The sequence below is a fragment of the Bos indicus genome, chromosome 2 (genome assembly GCF_029378745.1).
Source record: "Bos indicus isolate NIAB-ARS_2022 breed Sahiwal x Tharparkar chromosome 2, NIAB-ARS_B.indTharparkar_mat_pri_1.0, whole genome shotgun sequence".
NCBI classification, from domain to species: domain Eukaryota; kingdom Metazoa; phylum Chordata; class Mammalia; order Artiodactyla; family Bovidae; genus Bos; species Bos indicus.
This window is the reverse complement of record NC_091761.1, coordinates 133,531,827-133,554,913: the sequence shown is the minus strand read 5'-3', so window position 1 is coordinate 133,554,913 and position 23,087 is coordinate 133,531,827. Positions and strand designations below refer to the sequence as shown.

The 23,087-nt window shown below is 54.7% G+C and overlaps 2 protein-coding genes across 3 annotated transcripts in view; both read right to left on the bottom strand.

The window, feature by feature from the left end:
- ALDH4A1 (aldehyde dehydrogenase 4 family member A1) overlaps positions 1–10,992 on the bottom strand; it is a 33,290-nt gene extending 22,298 nt beyond the window's left edge. The window contains exon 1 of the mRNA XM_019982587.2: positions 10,867–10,992. Within this exon, the coding sequence (XP_019838146.2) occupies positions 10,867–10,928 (62 nt within the window). The 5' untranslated portion in view covers positions 10,929–10,992. The remainder of the gene's footprint in view (positions 1–10,866) is intronic.
- Positions 10,993–12,587: 1,595 nt separating this feature from the next.
- Positions 12,588–23,087, bottom strand: part of IFFO2 (intermediate filament family orphan 2) — a 49,664-nt gene continuing 39,164 nt past the window's right edge. For both annotated transcript variants that reach the window (XM_070777947.1, XM_070777938.1), the window contains 4 exons: positions 19,179–19,299; positions 18,976–19,068; positions 18,023–18,153; positions 12,588–16,733 (listed from right to left, as the gene is read on the bottom strand). In XM_070777947.1, the coding sequence (XP_070634048.1) occupies positions 16,628–16,733; positions 18,023–18,153; positions 18,976–19,068; positions 19,179–19,299 (451 nt within the window). In that variant the 3' untranslated portion in view covers positions 12,588–16,627. The remainder of the gene's footprint in view (positions 16,734–18,022; positions 18,154–18,975; positions 19,069–19,178; positions 19,300–23,087) is intronic.

The following is a 23,087-nucleotide window of genomic DNA, read 5'->3' as shown; positions in this document are numbered from 1 at the left end:
CCACCCGCCCATGAGCTCTGGGGCTTTCTCCTCCCTCTCCTCCCCGTGAGCCCCAGCTGCACCCACCACACCCAAGGAAGCGAGCATTCCTCAGGCCCCACCCTGCCCCAACATAGGAAGAAACGCAACGCGGGGCCAGCTGGGCCTCTGGTGAGCTGTGCGGCCTGGTGTCACAGGTCCCTCAGTGTCACAGGGGGACCTGCATCTCCTGGGGTCGCCCTACAGATCTGAAGAGAGACCGGTGCAGAGCTTCAGGTCTGCGCAACGAAGGAAAATCCACTGCTACGGTGGGGAAGACTGCAGAGGCTGGAAAATTCCAGCAGCCACAGGCCTCAGCATCCTGGCAGGAAAGAGGAGGGCACTGTCTTCCCCCTTCCCCACCCTCCACCATCTGGAAGGTTCCAGATGCCTCTCTCTGGGCCCGAGTAGCAGTGTGTGTGTGTTAGTCTATCAGCTGTGTCTGACTCTTTGTGACCCCGTGGACTGTAGCCCACCAGGCTCCTCTGTCCATGGGATTCTCCAGGCCAGAATACTGGAGTGGGTAGCCTTTCCCTCCTCCAGGGGATCTTCCCGACCCAGGAATGGAACTGGGGTCTCCTGCACTGCAGGCGGATTCTTCACCAGTTGAGCCACCGGGCACTCAGCAGTAGCAGTGACTCAGCCACCACCTTGTCCCCCTCAAGCCAGGAGAGCGCCGCCGCACGCTGGACCGGGCGCCAGGAGGTGGGCAGCCCAAGCCCTCTCTGGAGCCCAGGGCCTGGCCGGTGCGAAAAGCACAGGCTCCACCGGAAGCAGACATCTTGGGCGAACCCCCCACCTACTGGAGACCTCACTGCATTCCCACACTGCACTGTAAAAATGCCGCAGGCCTCTGTTTCCTCATCCGAAGAACGGGGGACCCATGCTCCCTGCAGGGTCACTGTGAGGATGACAAGCCTTGCTCACTCGTCTTGCTCTTAGGTTTTCCTAAGAAACTGCAAAGGTCTTCCAGAATGCTTACTCCACCAGGCCAGGCTTTCTAAGGTAAACTGGTTCCCAGACCCTCCCAAGGCGTCCAGGGGCTCAGCAAACACTGCTGGAATAAATGTAGCCCTGGGTCCCACCCGGGCTACCAGCATGGTTCCCTCCCCGCTCTCCCACCCCAGGCCACATCAGAAGCGGGGCAAGTCTTCCCCAGGGCAGAGGGCCACTGTGACCTCAGGATCACATGCCTACGTGGCTGGCTGGCTGTTTGGAAAGTGTCCAGGCCCTGGCCCCACTGTCCACTGGACTGTCCATCTGTCTGAATGTAACAGAGGGACCAGACATTAGTTCAAAGATCAGCCTCAGAGCCTGAGTCAACTAAGAGCCAAAAATAATCTAGGAATGCCTGACAAGCCTTTTTTTTTTCCCCTTGGCTCACGGGCCCTTAGGGATAACACGAGCACCCTTCCACTGGCTCAGGGGAAGGCAGAATGAAGCACTTGTAGGAGCCAGGGCTTTTATGAGGATCTGCAAGGCCCTTCCAGGCAAGACTGTGTTCCTCACTTACTCACTCATTCATGCCGTCAGCATACACCTTTCCCACAAGGCAAGAATGCAGAGATAGCTCAGATGAGGTCAAAGGTCTCACCCACCCACGTGTTCATCACACCTGGCAGGTGCCTGGCTCTGGGATGCAAAGGCGAGTCCATCCCGACCATCTTAGAGCAGCTCTCAGCCCTCCCGCTTCAGGAAAGAAACATAAGGCAGAGTCGGGATTTGACTCAGTTTCCCCTAACCACCTGGGGTGCCGCTTCTCACCTGGTGACTTCACCGCCTGAGTCTGAGACCCCAGCTACCCTGACCCACCCTCTGCATGGGATGACTCACCCATCCTTTTAGGATCTGAGCTAAAAAGGCTGCAAGAGCAAAACACCTCCTGCAGCGGGGAATGCTGAGCTCTGAAGTGTACAAAGGGGGAAACTGGCGGGGAGCGGAGGCGCCTGGGCTCCCAGGCCACCCCAGGCCTCCACCCAGGCCACCCCAGGCCTCCACCCAGGCCACCCCAGGCCTCCACCCAGGCCACCCCAGGCCTCCACCCTGGTCCAAGGCACCATAGGCTTCCACCTTCACGACTGCAATAGCCACTCCAGCTCCACTGACTCCAAGCTCCTCTTGAAACCACTGGAACAAAGCCCCATGGCCCACCCAGAGCAGGAGCTCACAAGGTGAAAACGGCTGTGAAAGCCAAGGTTGCTCCGTGTGCCCGACTCTTTGCGACCCCAGGGACTATACAGCCCATAGTATTCTCCAGGCAAGAATACTGGAGTGCGTAGCCTTTCCCTTGTCCAAGGGATCTTCCCAACCCAGGGATCAAACCCAGGTCTCCTGCACTGCAGGCGGATTCTTTACCAGCTGAGCCACCACGGAAGCCCAACCAGCCCCTGTCCCACCCAGGGCAGGAGCTGAAAAGGTAGCAGCTACCAGTTTCCATAGTTTTAACATGAAAATCAGAGAAGGCAATGGCGCCCCACTCCAGTACTCCTGCCTGGAAAATCCCATGGGTGGAGGAGCCTGGAAGGCTGCAGTCCATGGGGTCGCTGAGGGTTGGATACGACTGAGCGACTTCACTTTCACTTCTCACTTTCATGCATTGGAGGAGGAAATGGCAACCCACTCCAGTGTTCTTGCCTGGAGAATCCCAGGGATCGGGGAGCCTAGCGGGCTGCCGTCTATGGGGTCACACAGAATCGGACACGACTGAAGCGACTTAGCAGCAGCAGCAACATGAAAACGTCATCAACACAGAGAGAGAAAGGGTAAGTAAGTGCTCAGCTCAAAACTACCCAGTGGCTTCTTGTTTCTTCTGCAATAAAGAATCCGAATCCCCACTGAGGCCTCCAGGCTCGTTTCCCATCCCCACCCCACCTCCCACACTGTCAGCAGCAATCCTGACATTCTGGCCTTCCCGCCCCTTCCCTCACCCCCTCTGCAGGGGATACTAGCCTTGCCCAGCCTGGATGGGGCCCCTATCAGATCACCTCACAGACGACACCCCTCATCACACAACTCGGACTGTCTGTGTTCCTACACTGCAGCGAGCATCCAAGGAACATCCTGAAAACAGCACACAGCTGGACACCAGGGTCCCAGGACCAGGCTCCTGGAGGCAGGTCCCCAGGAGCTGGAGTGGGGGCAGCCAAGGCCAAGCAGAGGACTGGAAAGGAATTCGCCCTTCCTTCCTTCAGCTTCTGGGCTTTTCAGCTGTTATCTGAGACCTGATAAGACCAATCCTCCTAATCACTGAGATAAGGGGCTGGGGGTGGAGGAAAGCTGAGAGAAAGTGCAGAGCCGTGCCTGAAGCTCAGGATAAGCTGCCCTGGAAAACTTCAAGGAACTTTTCTGAAGCATTTATGGCATGCCTCGTGTGGTGCTAAGTGATCACCCTACAGATACGTCACCCTGCAAACTATTACTACATCCATTTGATGGACAGGGTTGGGGGAGGAAGCTGAGGTTCAGAGAGTAACGGCTCGTGGTCACAGCTCTCGGAGTGACAGCATGCGGCCTGGGAGATGCGCTCTGGCAGAAGCGCCTAGAGGGCTTCCCTGGTGGCTCAGTGGTAAAGAACCCTCCGCCTGCAATGCAGGTTTGATTCCTGGGTTGGGAAGATCACCCACTCCAGTACTCTTGGGCTTCCCTGGTGGCTCAGACGGTAAAGAATCTGCCTCAATGCGGGAGACCTGGGTTTGATCCCTGGGTTGGGAAGATCCCCTGGAGGAGGACATGGCAACCCACTCCATTATTCTGGCCTGGAGAATCCCATGGACTGAGGAGCCTGGCGGGCTGCAGTCCACGGGGTCACAAAAGAGTCAGACAGGACTGAGCGAGTAAACGACGACAACAAGGTGGAGACCCTCGGCCAGCTGATGGGATGGGTTCCTCCTCTCTTCTCCCTTCAGGAAAGAGGCCGCCCCGAGGTGGGAGTGACCTAAGGTGCCTACCAGCCCTGCCATCTCAGCTCTGTTTTCGGCTGTGCCATGCAGCATGTAGGATCTTAGTTCCCCAACCAGGAAGGTCCCAGTGCTGGCCGCTCTTCAAAGTGGGTTTAGCACACAAATTCATTTACTCTCTAGGACAATTTTCAAGGTAGCTCCTATTAATCTTTCTTTTCTACATGAGGACAAGAGACAGCACAGAGAGGTCAAGGAACCCGCCCAGGGCCACACAGCAGCTAACAGGTGGAGCCAGGACCCACCCCGGCTGTTGCTGGGCCACTCCAACAGCAACTGTTGAGCACCAGCTGTGTGCCAAGCCAGCTGCAGGGCACCAGAAGCCGGGTCCCCCCAGGTCTGAGTGCCGGTGCTGACTGCGGCCTGAGTGGGGATCTTCACAAGTTTAGAACCAAGTATTCCAATCACTGGAAGTTCTACTTATTCCTTTACTCAATTTATTCACAGAAAACACACTGGGTCCCAGGCCCCCCGCAAGCCATCTGTCACTTCCTCTCTAATCCTCGGGCTTTCTTGTTGCTGCTCAATTGCTAAGTCACGTCCAACTCTTTGCGACCCCACGGGCTGCAGCACGCCAGACTTCCCTGTCCTTCACTGTCTTCCGGAGTTTGCTCAAACTCACACCCTTTGAGCCTGGTGCAGCACGACTGTGGATAGGATCACTCCCGTTCCACAGGCAGGGCACTGGGCCCAAGGACAGCCGGGCCACCAAGCGCTGAGTGAGCACAGGTTCACCGGAGGAGGACACTCAGGCAGGAAGCACTGACCTGGGCACTGCTTGAGAAACCAAAGGGCAGAGCATGGCCAGGGAACGAAGGGACGTACCAGGCTCCTGGCCGGCACAGCATCAGGCGGCTGGGACAAGCCGTAGGTGGTTTTGAAGTTAGGGAGACTAGGCAGGCGGAGAGGCTGATTGGCAGCCAAAGGCACCAGGATTCCTGCAGGCGAACTCCAGCCCACGAGCCCCCTAACGTCGGAGGGCCAGGCTCGAGTCACCGCTGGACCGCGGCACCCAGTGAGGCCTGATACGAGAGTATATAAGGGATGAGTATTGCCAGGAGCCAGCGTGAGGAACTCCGCCCGTGGCAAAGGTCATGAGGAAGGAGGCTCGGCATACGCAAAGGCGGATCGAGCCTCAGGAGTCCCCCTGGAAATCCTCGAGCATCTACCCCCCAAACCAGAGTCTGCCTACTTTCTGCTTTGTGCTCTCACCTACACCTCTGACTTTACGGGGGGCTGTCCCCCACCACCTCTTTCTGAAAAAAAGAGTTAACTTACAGCTCCAGTTAATAAAGTTCCTGGGCGTGACAAGGGTGCTTAAACTGTCTGAATACAGATTCCTTTGAGCAGTTAAAAGATTGATTAGAAATTGTATTGGTGAAGGGATTTTCACTTGTTGGGCCAATGTTTGCTGCTAAGTCTCCATATCCTTTACCTGCTGTGTCCCTGGCAGTGTATTGATTAATATAATTGGTGTAAGTAGTAGCTTTAATGTTTGTAACCTTGGACCCTTGAGTTAATTCTTTTTCTTGTTATAGCCCACCACACCTTTGCCCTGTAGGAATGCAACTTTATCTAATGCTTTTGGAGGGTGGCACCTGACTAATCACCTTTAGAGAAAAATAAGTTTTCTGAAGAAAGGGTCTTAAAATGTTAACATGCCTCTGGGCCAGAAGATGATGCAAATCACCTAAACTTTTGCATATGATAAATCTGCAGGAAGAAAGCCTGGCTTACTGCATGACTCTACCCCTTTCCCCATTATCCTCTGTGCCTAACTTAAGGTATAAAAACTACTTTGGAAAATAAAGTGCGGGCCTTGTTCACCGAAACTTGGTCTCCCCATGTCGTTCTTTCTCTCATCTTCTGGCTGAATTATTCAGCCTCTTTTCTCCACTGAATTTCCTCACTGAGTTATCCTTATTTAACCACTCTTTATATCCTTAATTAACGCTTAATTAAGCAATTGTTTCCTGATCCTCGCCGACGCCGTCCCGCTTCGAATTCCCTGGATCCACCGGGGCTGGACCCCGGCACTTACTCTAAGGTTCCTAGGTGCCCAGTTTAATTCTTTTATTTATCAAATGTATATACAAGTAGAAATATGTACCTTGGCTCTTTCCAAAGAGAATTTGCAAAGACTTCCCTAGTGGTCCAGTGGTTAAGAACTTGCCTTCTAATTCAGCAGACCTGGGTTCCATCCCTGGTCAGGGAACTAAGATCCCACATGGCAGAGGGCAACCAAGCCTGAGTACCACAACTAGGAAAGCCAGAGTCCCAAACGAACACCCAGCACAGCCAAAACCAGAAACAAAACATTCAGAAAAAAAAACAAAAAACAAAGATGTTGCAGAGGACGCCCATGACAAAGCTAATGAAAGAGAGAAAGGCAGAGAGAAAGGCAGTCAGTTGGGAGCGCTGGCGTTCACCAGCTTAACACCTTGGACAAGTTTTCCTTAACTGCACAGGCCTCAGTTGTTTAGTCTGTGAGATGGGGACTGTAACACGTACACCATGGGGCTTCCCTGGTGGCTCAGTCAGTAAAGAACCTGCCTGCCAATTCGGGAGACCTGGGTTGGGAAAATCCCCTGGTGGGGGTCATGGCAACCCACTGCAGTATTCTTGCCTGGAGCATCCCCACAGGCAGAGGAGCCTGGCGGGCTACAGTCCATGGGGCCACAAAGAGTTGGACGAAAGAGTTGGACATGACTGAGTGACGACGCCCAACACCTACATCACAGGTTGCTGAGGAGCTAAATGAAATCATCCGCATAAAAGGTAAATGGTAGCCCTGAGTGACCATCGCTGGCCCATCCGTAAAGGCCAGCTGTTCATTGTGATCGTCTCCCAGACTGGTTGTGATAAGTTTCTGTTGACAAGGAAGGAATCACCTGATCATTCTTTCATTCACCAAATGTTTGCTGAGGGCTGACCAGGTGCCAGTCACAGTTCTAGGGCCTGGGGACATATAAGGGAGGCAAGCTACAAAAAAGCATCTGCAGAGGAGCCCATTTTTATGTTGTTTTTCTAAAGCATATGTATTCCTGGGCCACGAAAAGGCTAGTCGTCAAAGTAACAGCGTGGTCGCCTCTGTGTGGCGAGCTGCCAGATTACCTTCATCAGCTTTTCTTGCTTTATCTGTACTTTGTACAGTGGACTCATACTAATTAAATAAAAGAAAACCCACAGTCAAGAGTGTGTTTAGGGACTTCCCTGGTGGTCCAGTGGTTAAGAATCTGCCTTGCAATCTAGGGGTCAAAGGTTCAATGCCTGGTCAGGAAACTAAGACCCCACACGCCACAGAGCAACTACGCCAGCACACGGCACCTAGAGAGTCTTCGAGCTGCGATGAAAGACCCCGCGCGACACAACTCAGACCTGACGCAGCCGGATAAATAAACATTGTAAAATAACGAGAATAACTGACCAACACTTCAGAAGTCCCTTGGACAGCAAGGAGATCAAACCAGTCCATCCTAAAGGAAATCAGTCCTGAATATTCATTGGAAGGACTGCTGCTGAAGCTCAAGCTCCAGTACTTGGCTGCCTGATGCGAGGAGCTGACACACTGGCAAACACCCTGACACTGGGAAAGACTGAAGGCAGGAGGAGGTGGCAACAGAGGACAAGATGGTTGGATGGCGTCACCGACTCAATGCACGTGAGTCTGATGTCCAGGAGACAGCAAAGGACAGGGAAGCCTGGCATGCTGCAGTCCATGGGGTTGCAAAGAGTCGGACATGACTAGGCGACTGAACAAATCACTTAAAAAAAGAAAAGTATGTTTAACACTTTTGAGATTCCGGGCACTCCAGGCAAAAAGGGAAACACTACAGAACATCACCCACCCCAGGTTCCCAAGAGACGGTTTTTGTCAGCACTAGAATTTCAAGTATAGGACACCGAGAGTTATCACTAAAAACGTTCTAAAACTGCTTCTCCATAAATGCAGACACGGCATGCCACAGGTATACGCTAAGAAAGAAAGAAAGCGAAGTCGCTCAGTCGTGTCCGACTCTGCGACCCCATGGGCTGTAGCCTACCAGGCTCCTCCGTCCATGGGATTTTCCAGGCAACAGTCCTGGAGTGGACTGTCATTTCCTTTCTGTCAAATAATTAAACAAGTGGCCAAACACCAAAACTATTCTAGAACCGTGGTTCTCAACCAGGAGCGACTGTACCCCTCAGGTGACACTTGGCGATGTCTAGAGACTTTTCTTGTTGTCATGACTGGGGGTGCTATAGCATCTAGGGAGTAGATGCCAGGGATTCTGCTAAACATTCTACAACACACAGGCAGCCCGCACAACAAAGGATTATCAGACTCAAACGTTAATACTGCTGAGGTTGGAAACCCTGTCTTGGGGCATCAAGCCAGCTGCTATATCCAAAGAGGTAACCTGAGCCAGCAGATCTGGTTGCAAAATGCTTTTTCTCCACTCAGGAGGCATGAGCCTGGAGTCAGACAGAGGGTAATTTTATTGCTGTTGTTTAGTTGCTAAGTCATGTCCAACTCTTTGCGACCCCCTGGACTGTAAGCCCACCAGGCTCTTCCATCCCTGGGATTTCCGGGGCAAGAACACTAGAGTGGGTTGCCATGTCCTCCTCCAGGGGATCTTCCCCACCAAGGGATGGAACCCACACCTCCTGTTTTGGCAGGCAGATTCTTTAACTGCTGAGCCACTAGGGTAGCCCTTAGTCTCAACATTTTTAACAGGCAGATAAGTTTCCCCTCAGTAAAAACGGTAATAATACAGGGCTTATCTGCACAGGGCCAGGCCTATGGTACTCGATTGCTTGATAACTACTGCTGTTATGAGCTTTCCATCCAACCCGCCCACCCCGCCCCAGCCCCCATCTCCCCCAGAATAGAGGTGTTTTTATACCAGACATTAGAGGGCTTTTTAGTTTGTTTTTTTTTTTATGTCTAAGGCTTTCTTCCATTAAACTGAAAACTCTTGGGAGGCTCCCATCCTGGGTGCCCCTCCCTACAGCGTTTAGCACACCACAGAGATACTCAGTAAACACGTGGACCTATGTGGCTTCCATCAGCGTCTGAGAGGGGTGGTCTCAGAATGCAGGGAAAGGCCTGCAGATGAGGCCGCGCTGAGGATGCAGCGAGCAGGGCCCCCAACCTCAGTTTGGAAAAAGAGTCCTCTTCCTTGTCCTCTTCCCTATTCCCCCAGCCACCACCACAGAGCACACACAGCTGCACTGAAACGCATCCGCGCCCAGGGCACCCCGTCCCGTTCCTCGGGACACTGATTAACTCGGGACAGGTACAGCTGAGCAGGGGAGACGTAACTGATCGGTCCTAGGGGTTAGGCAAACAAAGCCCAAACTGGGGCCAGAGCTGCCCACTCTGAGAGGGAGGTGGACACATGGGTCCGTAGAAGCACAGCTCACCCAACCGTGAGCCCCTCTGGGGCAAGATCTGTGTCCAGCCCGCCTCCTCCACCAAGCCCAGGGGGTGCAGAAGAGGGCTCTGAGGACAGGTGTCACTGAGAGGGCGAAGGTCCAGGAATCCCACTCCACACTGGAGGGGTCTGCAAATCTGGGTTTGCAGGGCAGCTCCACTCGGACTACTACACCTCAGTTTCTTCGTCTGAATTTCGGAATACCAGCTATCTGCCGGTGAAGTTTAGAACCGGGTGACAGTGACGATCATGATCAACAGCAACAGGCACTGCCTCCATGCCAGGCACGCTCCAAAGCACTTCATGTGTCGTAACTTACAGATCGTCACAATAAGGCACGTAGGCCAAGTGTGCAACTCAGGCTTGGCATGTCACACGTACTCCACAAATATTACTCCACCTATCAGAAGAAAGGAGTCCATTTTTCTGACCAACTGCTGCTGCTGCTGCTAAGTCGCTTCAGTCGTGTCGGACTCTATGCGACCCCATAGCCAGCAGCCCACCAGGCCCCCCCGTCCCTGGGATTCTCCAGGCAAAAATACTGGAGTGGGCTACCATTTCCTTCTCCAATGCATGAAAGTGAAAAGTGAAAGTGAAGTCGCTCAGTCGAGTCGGACTCCTAGCGACCCCATGGACTGCAGCCTACAAGGCTCCTCCGTCCACAGGATTTTCCAGGCAAGAGTACCGGAGTGGGTTGCCATTGCCTTCTCCGACCAACACTTGACTTGAAAAAAGGGGAAGGAGAAAAGAGAGAAACAGAAATGCCAGTCCAGAGGAGAGAGGGAACCCCAGGGAGGGTCCTGAATGTGAAACCAAGGGTGGGGAGGAGAGAAACGAAATGTGCTTTAAAAAAAAAAAAAAAAAAGAGGAGCCCTCAGAGGAGGAGGCTGTACTCTGGCGGCGGGCAAATGTCTTTATCCACCGGAGAAAGACGAGGTGATCAAGTGGCTCCTGTCTCAGCGTGGGGGAGCCAAGAGGGCACCGAACCACCCCACCCCACCCGCCGGTGGGCAGGACCCCTTAGCTATAAAAGACCTTTGGGAGATGGACACATCGCAGGAGGTGGGTGTCGGGCGGCATCAGAGGAAGCGACCCCCGGCGGAGAGGAGCCTCTGGGAAACCCGGAGGGGGTCCGGCCCGGAGGGAGCCCGGTTCGGGGACGAGGGTCGAGCCCGGTGCGGGGGCGGGGGTGGAACCCAGTTTGGGGGTCCGGCCCGGAGGGAGCCCGGTTCGGGGGCGGGGGTGGAGCCCGGTTCGGGGGTCCGGCCCGGAGGGAGCCCGGTTCGGGGACGAGGGTCGAGCCCGGTGCGGGGCCGGGGGTGGAGCCCGGTTCGGGGGTCCGGCGCGGAGGGAGCCCGGTTCGGGGTCGGGGGCGGAGCCCGGTTCGGGGTCGGGGGCGGGGACGGGGGGCGCCCAGAGACTCCCGGGGCCCCGGGGCCAGCAGGCGCCTCTTGGCCTGCCCGGCGCTCACTCACCCGGCCGCCCTCCCCCGGCGGGCCAGTAGGGCGCGGCAGAGCGCGGCCGAACGCAGCAGCATCCCGGGATCCCCGCGCGGCCTCTCGCTGGACCGTCCCGGCTTGGAGCCACCAGAGGGCACCGCCTCGCCTGGAGCGCACCATCTCGGCGGGCTGCGGGGGGGGGGGGTGCTGCCGCCTCGGCCGCCCTCCAAGTCGGGTCCGGCCTAAACGCCTCTGTTTGCCTCCTGCTAGTAGAAGAATTCTACCCCGAGGGCCTGACGAAGGACACTATCATGTGACGCAAGGCAAAGCAGCCCAAGAGCGAAGCCCCGAAGCGTACGCGTTTCCCCCTTTCTTCCTGTATGGTATGACCCAGTCGCCCTCCGTCGGGGGCCGGGGGCAGGAGGGCGTGAGCTCCATCCACCAATCACAGTGAGCCATGAGAGCTCCCAGACCAATCAGAGGGGCGGTCAAGTTGCAACCTGCTTAGGCCGGGATTAGAGGGGCAGAAGCAGCCAATGAGAGAGCGGGGATGGGGCACGTGTGAGGCGGGGCGGAAGGACCGGGGTCTACGGGTCAGGTGTCGCTGGAGGCCCTACCCGGAGGCTCTCGCTGCCCTTGGCGGGGGGCTGCCAGACTCTTCCACCTTGCAGAGGGCCTCGTCGTGGCCGGCCCCCTGCCTCACCTCGGGGGCTGCAGCCTGGCTTTAGCCTCCTGGTAGGGACGCAGCCGCCCTCCACTCCCGACCTGGAGCGGAGCCACCCAGCTTCCTAAGGCAGAGCGCTTGGACAAATCGGTCTACTTCCTTGCAGATTACGATCAATGTAAGATAAAACCCGAGCCAGTCTGCGCTCGGACTTCCCTTCAAAAACTCTGGACGCGGAATCCGTTTTATTCCTCTGCTTTAGTTTGGCGCCCCGGACCAAAATTTGAATTTTCTCTCCGGGAAGCTGTTTGCACGAACACATGAACCTTATTAACAACTCAGATTCTGAAGTTCTGAGGATGGAATCTTAGGGGCCCGTTCTATTCCTGAGGTACTGTTAACAACTTTCCCAACGCTCTCTTCTAATGTATCTGTATTTTCTCCAGCGGTGTGTACCGAGAACCTGCTTAGGAGTCAGAGTTCCGATGCTGATCGTGGTTTCTCCCTGTGACGTTGACGAAATATGTAACTTTCCTGGGCCTCAGTTCTGTGTCTGTAAAATGGGGGTAATAATACCCACCTTAGAACTTCCTCATTATTTCATCATTACTCCTCTTTATCTGGGAGGCCACACTCTTTAAGGCATTTTGGAGAATTTAAACAAAAGAGTGGGGAGTGGGAAAGCAAACTTCAGTCCCACTCTGGTGGGAGATTGGTTCCCAGAGCCCCTGCAGATACCAAAATCCACGGATAATAGTCACTTAAATAAGATGGCACAAGTTAGCTTGCTCCATCGGAGAATGGAAAATTTGCAGATTCAGAGGGCAATATGATTAATAGGCCCTCAGTTCCAAACCAGGCTATGCTAGTTCTCTAGTCTGTGATCTCTCTGGCTCTCTTCCCCTTCTATGGAATCTGTATAATTCCTGCTTTAACTACGTCCAAAGATTTTATTGTGAGATGTGAGGTGATGTAAATTTTCCCTATTTGATCACTAATCAGCCAATGACTTTTAGTGTTTATGTGGCCCGTGTCCTCTTTGCCCCTCCCCCATCACTTTATCCTTAATTAAAAAAAAAAAAAAAGGCATCAATTCTAAGACATTTCACTTTATTTAAAAGAAGCCAATATACAGGATATAAAGGGCGTAATATTTACAACAATACAGTAAACAGGTTGGTTTCCGGTAGGGTCAGTAGTCTTTCAGTGAGTATAAACCCCCCCTTCCCCTTGACGCTAAACCCAGCTGGCAGACAAAGAGCAGCAGTGGGGTGGGATGGGACTTCAGGACAGAAAGTCCGCCCGGATGGGGCTAAAAATAAGGTAGATGTGAAAATGTCCACGAAGGAGTCTATGGGCGGAGGGTGCCTTTTCCTCGTTGCTTTGATGGCTTGGCAGGAGGAATGGTGAGGGGTTTGCCCGAGACTAACACACAGCCCACCCCGAGCCTGGAAGTCTTCCACTCATTTCTCAGCTCTCTCCCAAATACAGCTGACTTGGCAATGGATCTTGGCAGACCAGAGTCGGAGCAACTAATCAGAGCCCACCCTCTGAAGCAGACCTTGTCCCCCACCCAGCACCCCCTTTCCCTCCCACCACCCTACTCCGTTCTGAATTCCCCACTGCCCACCCACTACCACAAATGCCCATCCCCTGGCCTTCCAATGACCAAGGAGCTGGGGGATCAAGGGACAGAGAAATGGGGTGAGGGGTGACCTTTGCGCTGCTGAAGCCACCCATGGGTATGGATGAGCAGGTGGTGAGGATGAGGAGAAAAGGTGAGGGGTACTGATTATATTAAATCCAGCAGCAACATGCATCTCGTCCACAGAAAAATGCTGGGCTACCATAACTGCCTACCCTAGATTTTAAAAAAACCTTTCCTTTCATAAAAATAGATGAGAGTCTCTTGCTTTATAAATAGATTACATTTAGCTTAAGTTATACCTTATATGACCCCCTGCCCCACACCCTCTCCCCCATCCCAAGCCAAAGTGGTTTGATTCGCCAGGTCATCTGAGCTCCATCCATGGAGCTAAGTCCATGATGGACAGGCCAGTCAGAGACCTCTAGACATATTGCCACAAGAAAACAAAATGTGTTGACTTGTCAATCATTTTTTTCCCTGTTCAGAAGCTCAGAAATGTGTGTGTATGTGTGTGTGTGTGTGTGTGTTCCACAATCAGGGAGCCCAAAGGAAGCTACTCTCCCTGCCCCTCCCCAATCCTCTCTTTTTATAAAACCCCCCAAAATAGGAGAGCAAAAGAGGGCAGCACAGGAGAACCCATCTGAGAACAATTCTGAAATACCAATGTCAATATGACACTGGGCTAAGACATAGAAAACCAAAATAAAGTATTTACATCTTTACAAAGGACGGGCCAGTTGGTCCCAACTGGACCTGGTGCTGCCCCAGCGAGCGTTGGGGTCTTTCTTGGCAAGCTGTGAGCCCATGGCAAAGGGGGCAAGCGGGGCCCACTGGCAACGAACTCAAAAAAGAACTTGGTGGGGAGGGAGGCAGCCAGGCCAAAGCCCAGGACCACACCCACGAGGCAGGTCACTAACACTCTTGCTGTCCCCCCATCCACCAGCCCCAAATCCTTGCTCCCCAGGGAGAGCAGCTATTGAAAACCAGCAGGACGGATCTTTCTGGCCAGCATCTGACCCTGGCTCCTGCCACTTCCATACTTCCTAGATAAATTCAGAGTACCCTAGTCCCCAAAGACAAATATCCTATGTATACAAGGGGGGAAGAAAAAATAACACCACTGGACAGCGATCACCACAGTAACCTTAGTTACCCCTAAATACTTCTATTGTTGCCTTACTGTCGTAACTCTAACCGTCACCCTCCCACCACCCCGAGGCAGGCTTCCATTCTGCCCACCTGCCCACAGCACTCCTCAATGCCTCCCTCACCCTGGGCAGAGGAGGCCCAGGGGCGGGGGGCCGGTTTCCCACCCTCCCAGAAACGGAAAATCTTTTCAGCAGCTGAGGTCCAAGCCCACCTGGGTCTGATAACCTTTGGTTAAAATAAAAATAAAACAACAATAACAATAACGACAATAATAATCTGTTTGAACCCTGTAACCTTTAGAACAAGGGTCAGTGAGAAGGAGAGGAAGTGGGTGATCTCTCCTCCGAAACCTCGTCCCTTCACGTACCTAACGAGGGACTATCTGGCTGAGAGATGCTGGGAATGGAAGACGTTCAGCCAGACTTTTACAGGGAACCAGCAGGGGGTTCCCCCACGAAAACAAAACAAAGCAAAAAAAAAAGAGAAAAAACTCACAATAAAGGCCACCAAGTTCTCATAAATAAAAAGTACACACCATCACTAACACTCTCCTCTCTCTCCATATATATATATATATATTTATATAATATGAATATTATATACAATGGTTTTAAGACTGCAAAACAGGTGGGGAAACGGAAGAGAGAGGAGGCCCTTACAGGTCACTGGTCCTCTGGGGAGGAAAGACGGGAGTCCTTATCTCAGAGCCCCTCCTCTGCCTGCAGACACAGGCCGTGGGGTAGTAAGGAGCTCTGGTCCTTGGGCACATTTTGCTCCTCTGACCTCCAGGGGGAGCTCCTGAGCCAACAAAACCAAAAATCCCCAATCATACAAGGGGATTGGTAGTAGTGAGTAGCGGGTCCAAAAAGATACTTAAAAAAAAAAAAAAGCCTGCTCTGCGGGCTCCCAGCTGAGATTTGAGGGTGGCCTCCACACAATGCCCTCTGACTCAGGTCCACTCAAGTCTGGAGAGATACTGGCTCAGATTAACTCTCCAACGGATCAATCAAGCAGTGAGTTACGGTAGAGGTGAGCGTGTGTCCATGAGCGTGGCTCTCAGGTGAGCTCCCGCTCCGGCCACCTCCTCTCTGCCAGCAGTCCCTGCTGCCTCCCTCCGCTTCCCTTTCCAGTGCCCGCCGGTGGCCAAACAGTGGGCAGCTGGGGCACAGTGGAGAACCAAGATGCTGGCAGGCAGTACTGACCCAGCTCCCTGGAGGAGGCGGTGGCTACCAGGCCTGGCCCCCTCCAGACTTTCTCACAGAGAAATTTCAGATCTATAACCCCTTATTGTTGGCTGGGGAAAAAAAAAAAAAACATCAGGGCAATAAAAGACATTCCCCACCCCCACCCCCGGCCTATCTCCCCAACCCACAGAAGTCCCAAGAAAGCAAGCAGTCAGGTGGCTGAGGTCCTCGGGACCCCCACCTCGCTATCAACCTTGACCAAACCCCCTCCCAAGTCAGTGCTCACCCGCAGAGGCTGCGAGAGAGAGAGATCACCCTAGCTTCCGCCTCCTTCCCAGCTCCAGGGGAAAACCAAGGAGCTAGTTGGGAGAGGGCCCGCCTCCCACAATGGTATAAGGCAAGCTGCTTTTTTTTGTTTTTTTGTTTTTTTTTGCATAGTAGTTTAAACACAGTGAGGCTCCACCTTCCCCCACAGTGCCTTCTCCCTCTGCTTTGCCACTCGATCCAAAACGAAAAGAAAAATTTGTCCTTCCCTCCCTCCTTCTAGCCTTCTCCCCACTTCAGTAAATGACGTGCCCTCGGGAAGTCCCCACCCAGGCCTGGAAAGGTGAAGGTAGACAGCGCCTTCCTGGGGGGCAGGTGGACCATCCCAAGTTCAACTCCAGCAGGGGCGGGAAGGCAGAGCTCATGGCCAATCAGAGGAGCAGGTGGGAGGGTAGAAAAAGGCATTGACCACACCCGGGGAGGCCCCCGGCCCTCACCTTAGAGTTTTGTATAAAAACACCTGCTAGGAATAATTCTTTGGAGCTCAAAGTGGCTCAGCTGAAGGGAAAAGGCACAGTTAGCGCTGCATCGTCGGACAGAAGTCGCACTTGTAACGTGGAGAACGATAGAAATCGACAGCACCATTCCTCGGGTGGGTGGGCGGAGGGGGTACTGGGTGGGTGGGGGGGCACTGGGTGGTGGTGGGCCGAGAAAGGAAGGAAGGAAGCAGCGGTCCCTGGGGGCCTCCAGAGAAGGGAGGGCGCAGGAAGTCTGCGTGGTCAGGGCTGGGAGCCCCACTTCCTGGCCCCGTGGGGAGAGGCGTGCAGAGGCCCCATTGCCAAGACCACCAGGCACGGGCTGGGGGGGTGGGGGGGCGTGCCTCAGTCATCAGCTGACCATGGGCTCCACGTCTGCCTCCCGCTCAAAGTCGTCCTGGATCTCGTCTGTACTTCCTGAGTCGCTGCTGGCCACGGAGCTTGGGGATGGTGAATTCCTGGAAGGGCACAACAGAACAGGCGACCTCAGAGGGCAGCCTGGGGCAGACAGCAGGAAGCATGGAGCAGCCCCTCCTGGGAAACCTAGCCTCCACGGGGGATCCTTGCCGAGACCCACCCTCTCTGCTTCCCTTAGAATCTTCGAAGTTCAGGGCTTAAACAAGGCTCTTGAGACCTCGTGCGATGCCCCGGTGCTGAGCACTCCACGGGAGCAGGAACCATGGGTCCAGTTCAACTTCTACATTCCCATCATCTGGGCAATGAACTCAGAGCCCAAAGGGAGGCCACAGAGAAGAGCGGTTAACAGCGCTGGGTTCGGATTCTCAGCTTATCACTGCTGAGCTGGGGGACCTAGTGCAAGCTCTTTACCCTGCCTACACGCACACTCCTCGATCCAAACAACGGAAACACCAGAAGTGGGCTCTTGGAATCAGTGAGCTGAAGGTAACATGCGAAGCCCCTCACACACACACACAAAGCTTCCCCCCGGTTCTCCATCTCTTACGGCCCAAACAGTGCAAGAACACAGTCACAATGAGAGAAACAATTATAATTAACATATTTGTGCTTCAGGCCAAGCACTGTATTTGTCATTTTATCACTAACATGTCTGTCTCCCCTGAAAAGGGGCTCCCCAGGTGGTTCCGTGGTAAAGAACCCACCTGCCAATGCCAGAGATGCGGGTTTGATCCTGGGTCAGGCAGATCCCCTAGAGAAGGAAATGGCAACCCACTCCAGGATTCTTGCTGGGAAAATTCCAGGGACAGGGGAGCCTGGTGGGCTACAGTCCGTGGAGTCACAAAGAGTCGGACACAACAGCAACTGCACACACGCACACACACTCCCCCGAAAAGCTGCGTGTTCCCTAAGGGCAGGAGCTGTCCTGTGCTGGCAAGGAAAGAGGCCTGATGCGTGCTGGTCTCCTGGGGACAGACTCATGTGCCAGTGGGTTAGAAGATGGGAGAGGAAGGAAAATTGCTTCCTCGGGACCCTGTAAGCCCCGCCCACCTCCCCCACCCACCAGCTCAGCAGGAAGTGGGCCTTGCACAGAGCAAGCCTTCTCAAAGTAGCCTTCCACAGTCCCACAACAATGGGAACAGGGTGGTTGTGCGAGTCACGTGAGAGTAGATGTGTAAGGCACACAGTAGGTGGCTAACGGTCATTGGACGCACAGACAGATGGGCTGGCAGATGGAATCTCCAGGCTGCAAGCTGCAGCCCAACACCCCCCCCACCCACGCCAGGACACCAGCCCTGCGTCAGCAGGGAAGACGAGCACGGGGCGGCACCTGTCCGCGGAGCCTTTGATGAGCCGGCGGCAGGTCTCCATCTGCACGTCCAGGCCCCGCTTCATGCTGCACATCTCCATGTACTCGTGCAGGTGGCGGTTCATGTCGCTCTTGGCCGTGGCCAGCTCCAGCTGAGAAGAGCCAACAGGGGAGAGAGGGCAGGCCCCATCACCCTCACAGCAAGCCTCGCGGCGACCTCACACCCTCGGCGCCGGTGGCACTGGGGCCATCGCAGGGCACCACACCCTCCGCTGGGGTAGCCCTAGCAACTCTGGCCTTGGCACTCCTTCATGCGGACTGCGTTAGAAAAGGGTGCTCACGTTTCTGACCCTTCTCCTCAACCGAGGGCTCCATCCCTTGGGGAGGAGCCGGACTTCCCTTTCTCCCGCCTGACAATGACTGACTCTCACAGACAGGTGTGCCAGGCACACACACATAGGCTCTGGAGCAGGGAGAACCGGGCTTGCAGGCCACTTCCTGGCTGGGGGTCTCAGGCAAGTCACTTGGTCTCTTTGACCTCATCCCCTCCTCTGTAAAATGGGCACACAGTGCCCACTGCACAGGGTGGAGGCACCCAGGCCCCCTCGGGTACACACACAGGGTATGAGAATGCCGACGGAGGCGTATTTTTAAAGGGCTCGGGGCCCAGTGTCACTTGATATCATTCAAATGTCAGTTCCCATTATTTTGAGATCACCATGTCAGTCAAATAACTTAAGAAAAAACCTCTCTGGGGCAGACAGGTATCACCACCCTCATTTTACAGATTAGGAAACTGAGGCCCTACCCAAGAGAGGGGTGACCTGCCCAGCACCAGGCCAGGAAAATCAGTGGGTGTCCTGACTCCCAATCCTGGTGCCTGCGTTGCTATCCCAGCCCCTGTTCACACGGGCACTTGATCACTGGGGGCCTTGGGCTTACGACTGGGGGACATGAGCGAGTGGGCGCCTCACCTCAATCTGGCCGATCGTCTCCTGGTACTCCTTGTCCCTCGTCTTGAAGAAGGACTCGGTCTCGTGGATCAGATTGCCCAGGTTTTCCTCTTGCTGGGGAAACGGAACAGAGCGGACAGCTTAACCGGGTGGTGGGGGCTGCCGGGAAAGAGCGAGGGACGGGGGAGCAGGGAGCGAGGCGCCCGGGCCGCCTGCCGGCTCACCTCGCCCTGTAGGTCGAGGCTCGGGTTGCAGTTGGTGAAGTCCTCCCAGAGCAGCAGCGTGTCTTCGTTCTCTTCCCACGTCAGGCTGTCACAGTCATCGTCGAAGTCAAAGGTCTCCCGCCTGTGGGGGGCACGGGTGGGCATGAGTGAACAGGCAGGCTCCAGGGGCCCAGGCGGCGGGGAGCACGGGGCATGGGGAGGGGCCTGCCAGGTGGCTGTCCAAAAACATGACAGCAGTAGCCAGAGGGGACGCGCGCCTTCTCCATGGAGCGCAGCTCTTCAAATGCAGAATGTGTTTATGTATTATGGATACAAGTTAAAACGCATATTCCTAACAACGCCAGTCTTTCATTAATGAAGACTAAAGATAGCATCTTGTGAATGGTTTCCATTCATTTAACAACTCATTGCTGGAGCCCCTACTATACCTGAGATGATTCACATAATCTTCTCTGCAACTTAGAAAGGTGGGTATTATTATTCCCATTTTACAGATGAGGAAACTGCAGCTCAGAAAGAATAAACTAGGGCTGAAAGCCAGATCTTTCTGTTTTCTATGGCTTTTTCCTCTCCATCAAAACACAACCACAGGACGGATGACTAGGCATATATTAAAGTGTGATTCATTCCATCCTCACAACAGTCCTAAGAGGTCAGTATGATTGCTAGTCCCATTTCACAGGTAAGGAAATTGAGGCTCAGAGGGATTAGGTGGAAACTTCTAGAATAACACATGCTGGAAATCGGATTTGAATGCAAATGCTGAGTGATTTCTGGGCTTCCCTATTCACTAGAGCTGGCAATAGGGTGACGGACCATGCAGGTGCATCTGGGACCGAGGGAGTTCTGCAGATGTACTGGTTACCCCAACTGCAGGGGAGTTCCGCCCAATACACCCATTATTCAGATGGGAAGGCTGAGGTCTGCAGGAGTAAGTCACTTGACCCAGTGAATCAGCTGGAGAGGCAGACGTGGGTCCCAAGTCCTGATTCCCATCCCAGGGCTCTCCCCGCTGCCCACACTCACTCCTTGAACAACTTTCTGGATCCTATAGTGCACCGTTCCCAACCTGCTGGGGCCACTGGGCAGGGCCCAAGAACCTCAGGAAAAGCGCTGTCCAGAGCGCCCCCTCGAGCCCAGCTCCCCACCAAAAAGCAGTTCCTGCGGGAGCCTGTAGGTGGCTCCTGGCGTCCGGCGACCAGAGCTGGGACCCGGCTGCCCTGGGAGGCATTGCCCGCCCCTTGGCCAGACAGCTCCGGGCAGGCCCCTGGGTCAAGGGTCGACCCATCACCACATCGCATACTGGACTGCTGATTTCACTTCCTTCCCGGCGGCTGGGACCAGAGGACAACCCTGGCTGAGTAATGGAGAAGGAGAAAGGACAGGAAGCTGGACAAGAGGAAGGACTCAGAAGAGGCGCCTCCATCCCCCCAGATGTGGGGGGCGGGACGAGGAAGAGGCGTGGCCATGGTGCAGAGAAAGGAGCAGATTCCTCCCCTTCTTCTGGATCTGAAGCCCAAGCAATTGATTTTGACTGAAACAAAACAGCCCTGACTTGGGCGCAGCTATTCAAAGACTTCAGAGGAACTGGCCGGTGGCAGCTTCTGGCTGGGTCTCAGCCCAGAGCCAGCAGAGAGGTCGGTGGGAGGGGGCCAGGGCCCCGCCCAGGGTGCGGTGTGATGGCTTTGGCGAGAACTGCCAGGGTGGAGGGGTGATCAGAGAATTATGTTTTGCTTTAACTTAGGCAGCTTGACCACCAGATCAATTTAACTGATAGGTTTAATACTAAACCCAGTTCAGACCTGTCAACACTCAGGTGCCCGTTTTTGCAGCATGGCAAAGAGCACACGTGGACCCAGGAGCACAGCCTTTTAGCTCACTCCACTTGCTCCCCCACCCGGCCCGCCCGCTTTCTGGGCAGGCTGTGGATTCCTGGTGACCTGATGAAAACCTGGGAAACAATTTCTTCAAAACAGCCCTTTAATTCAACTGAATGAGCCCAGCCAGGGTTTCTGGGGCCTAAACCCAGCTGGACACTTAAGAATGCCCACAGCAACCTTCGGAAAACCTAGACCTGCCCAAGGGTTCTCTCCCAAAGCCCCTCTCCTCAGTGAAAGACAAGAATGTGCAAAGGGAGGGGTGCGTGTCTGCACGCTAAGCAGCTTCAGTCGTGTCCGACTCCTCTGTCCATGGGACTCTCCAGGCAAGAACACTGGAGTGGGTTGCCATGCCCTTCTCCAGGGGAGCTTCCTGACCCAGGGATCAAACCCGCGTCTCTTACATCTCCTGCATTGGCAGGCGGGTTCTTGACCACTTGCGCCACCTGGGAAGCCCATGAGAAGGGGTAGGGGTCGGGGGGTGTTGAAAGATGAATCAAGAGCCTAGGAGTCTCCTTGTTACCCTCAAAACAGCAACCCCTGCTCCCCGCAAACACAGCGCCATCCCAGTTCCATTTCAAGGGAACAGGAACCACAGGGAAGTGTCACGCAAACCCATCCCGCCCGGGTCCGACTCCTGTCTTCCTGCCGAGTCACCAGGGTGGGGATAGCGTGGCAGGAGAGACAGAAAGAGGACACAGACAGCACTGGACCGAGATCCAGGCTCTGCCCGACCCGCCTGCTCTCTCTGAGCTGTTTCCTCATCTGTGATGAAGGGCTGGGCGGAGTGAGCATTGGACTCTACTACCCTCGGCCAGCCCCAAGCATGGCAGGAAGGGTCTGGAGAGGCCCGGGCCCCTGGCTTCTAAAATGAGCATGATGGCAGGGACACCGGCGATGGGAGAGGCCCTCCTGGAGGGGCACCGTGAGGGTGGCGACGGCTCATCTGAGTCAAGCACTCAAATCCAGCCCTGCTGTTGGGACACCCAGGACTCCTGGGGAGGGACAGCAGGCCAGGAAGCATGCTCGGCCGTGAGGCTCAGAGACCAGGGGGTCGGGGGAGAAGGAAGTGGGAGGGAAGATGGAGCCCTGGGCCAGGGCTCAGGGGACCCACGGCAGGGGACTCTGGGGAGAGGGCTGGCAAGGGCAGGCCCGTGGGGCGGGGAAAGTAGACTCAGAGACGCAGCCCCAGCCTGCTGTCTGACCACAGCCCTGAGCTGAATCAGCCCCTGCCTGCAGCCGCTCCCCTCCCCACCCCGCGCAGGACACCACGTGGATGCGAGCCAGAGGAGGGTCAGGACTGCAAGTGTGGCATGGACTCACCAGGGCTGCAGTGGGTCCCTGCCCCAGACAGCCGTGCCCAGCTAGTTCCCAGCAAACCAGCTGTCTGCAGAGGCCAGAGCGGGCTGCCCAGGTGCTGGTGCTCATTGTTCTTTAGTCACGAAGTCATATCCGGCTCTTTTGTGACCCCATGGACTGCAGCCCGTCCAGCTCCTCTGTCCATGGGATTTCCCAGGCAAGAATACTAGAGTGGGCTGCCATTTCCTTCTCCAGAGGATCATCCCAACCCAGGGATCGAATGCGAGTCTCCTGCACTGGCAGGCAGGTTCACGAGCCACCAGGGAAGCCCAGGTGGGCAGCATGTGACAGTTTCCCATCGTGGCAAATTTTAGCTATCAGTGTGCCCCTGCTGAACCTGAGTGGGCAGACATCAGCTTTCACGAGCTGGTACAAACTGGCTCCAGCCCACCACTGGCCACACGAGAGCCCAGACTCTGCCACTGACCCAGGCCGCCGCTTAACCCAAGGGAAAAAACATTGTTTTTACTTTGTATGGTGATAAATGTTAGGCTTACTGTGGTGAGCATTTCACAATATACACAAATACTGAATCACAAGGTTGCATATCTGAAACTAAAATAAACTTACATGTCAGTTATATCGCAATTTAAGGAAGAAAAAAAAAACTGTCCACAAATATGACCACTATTTGGCTTCCCCAGTGGCTCAGCAGTAAAAAATCTGCCTGCCA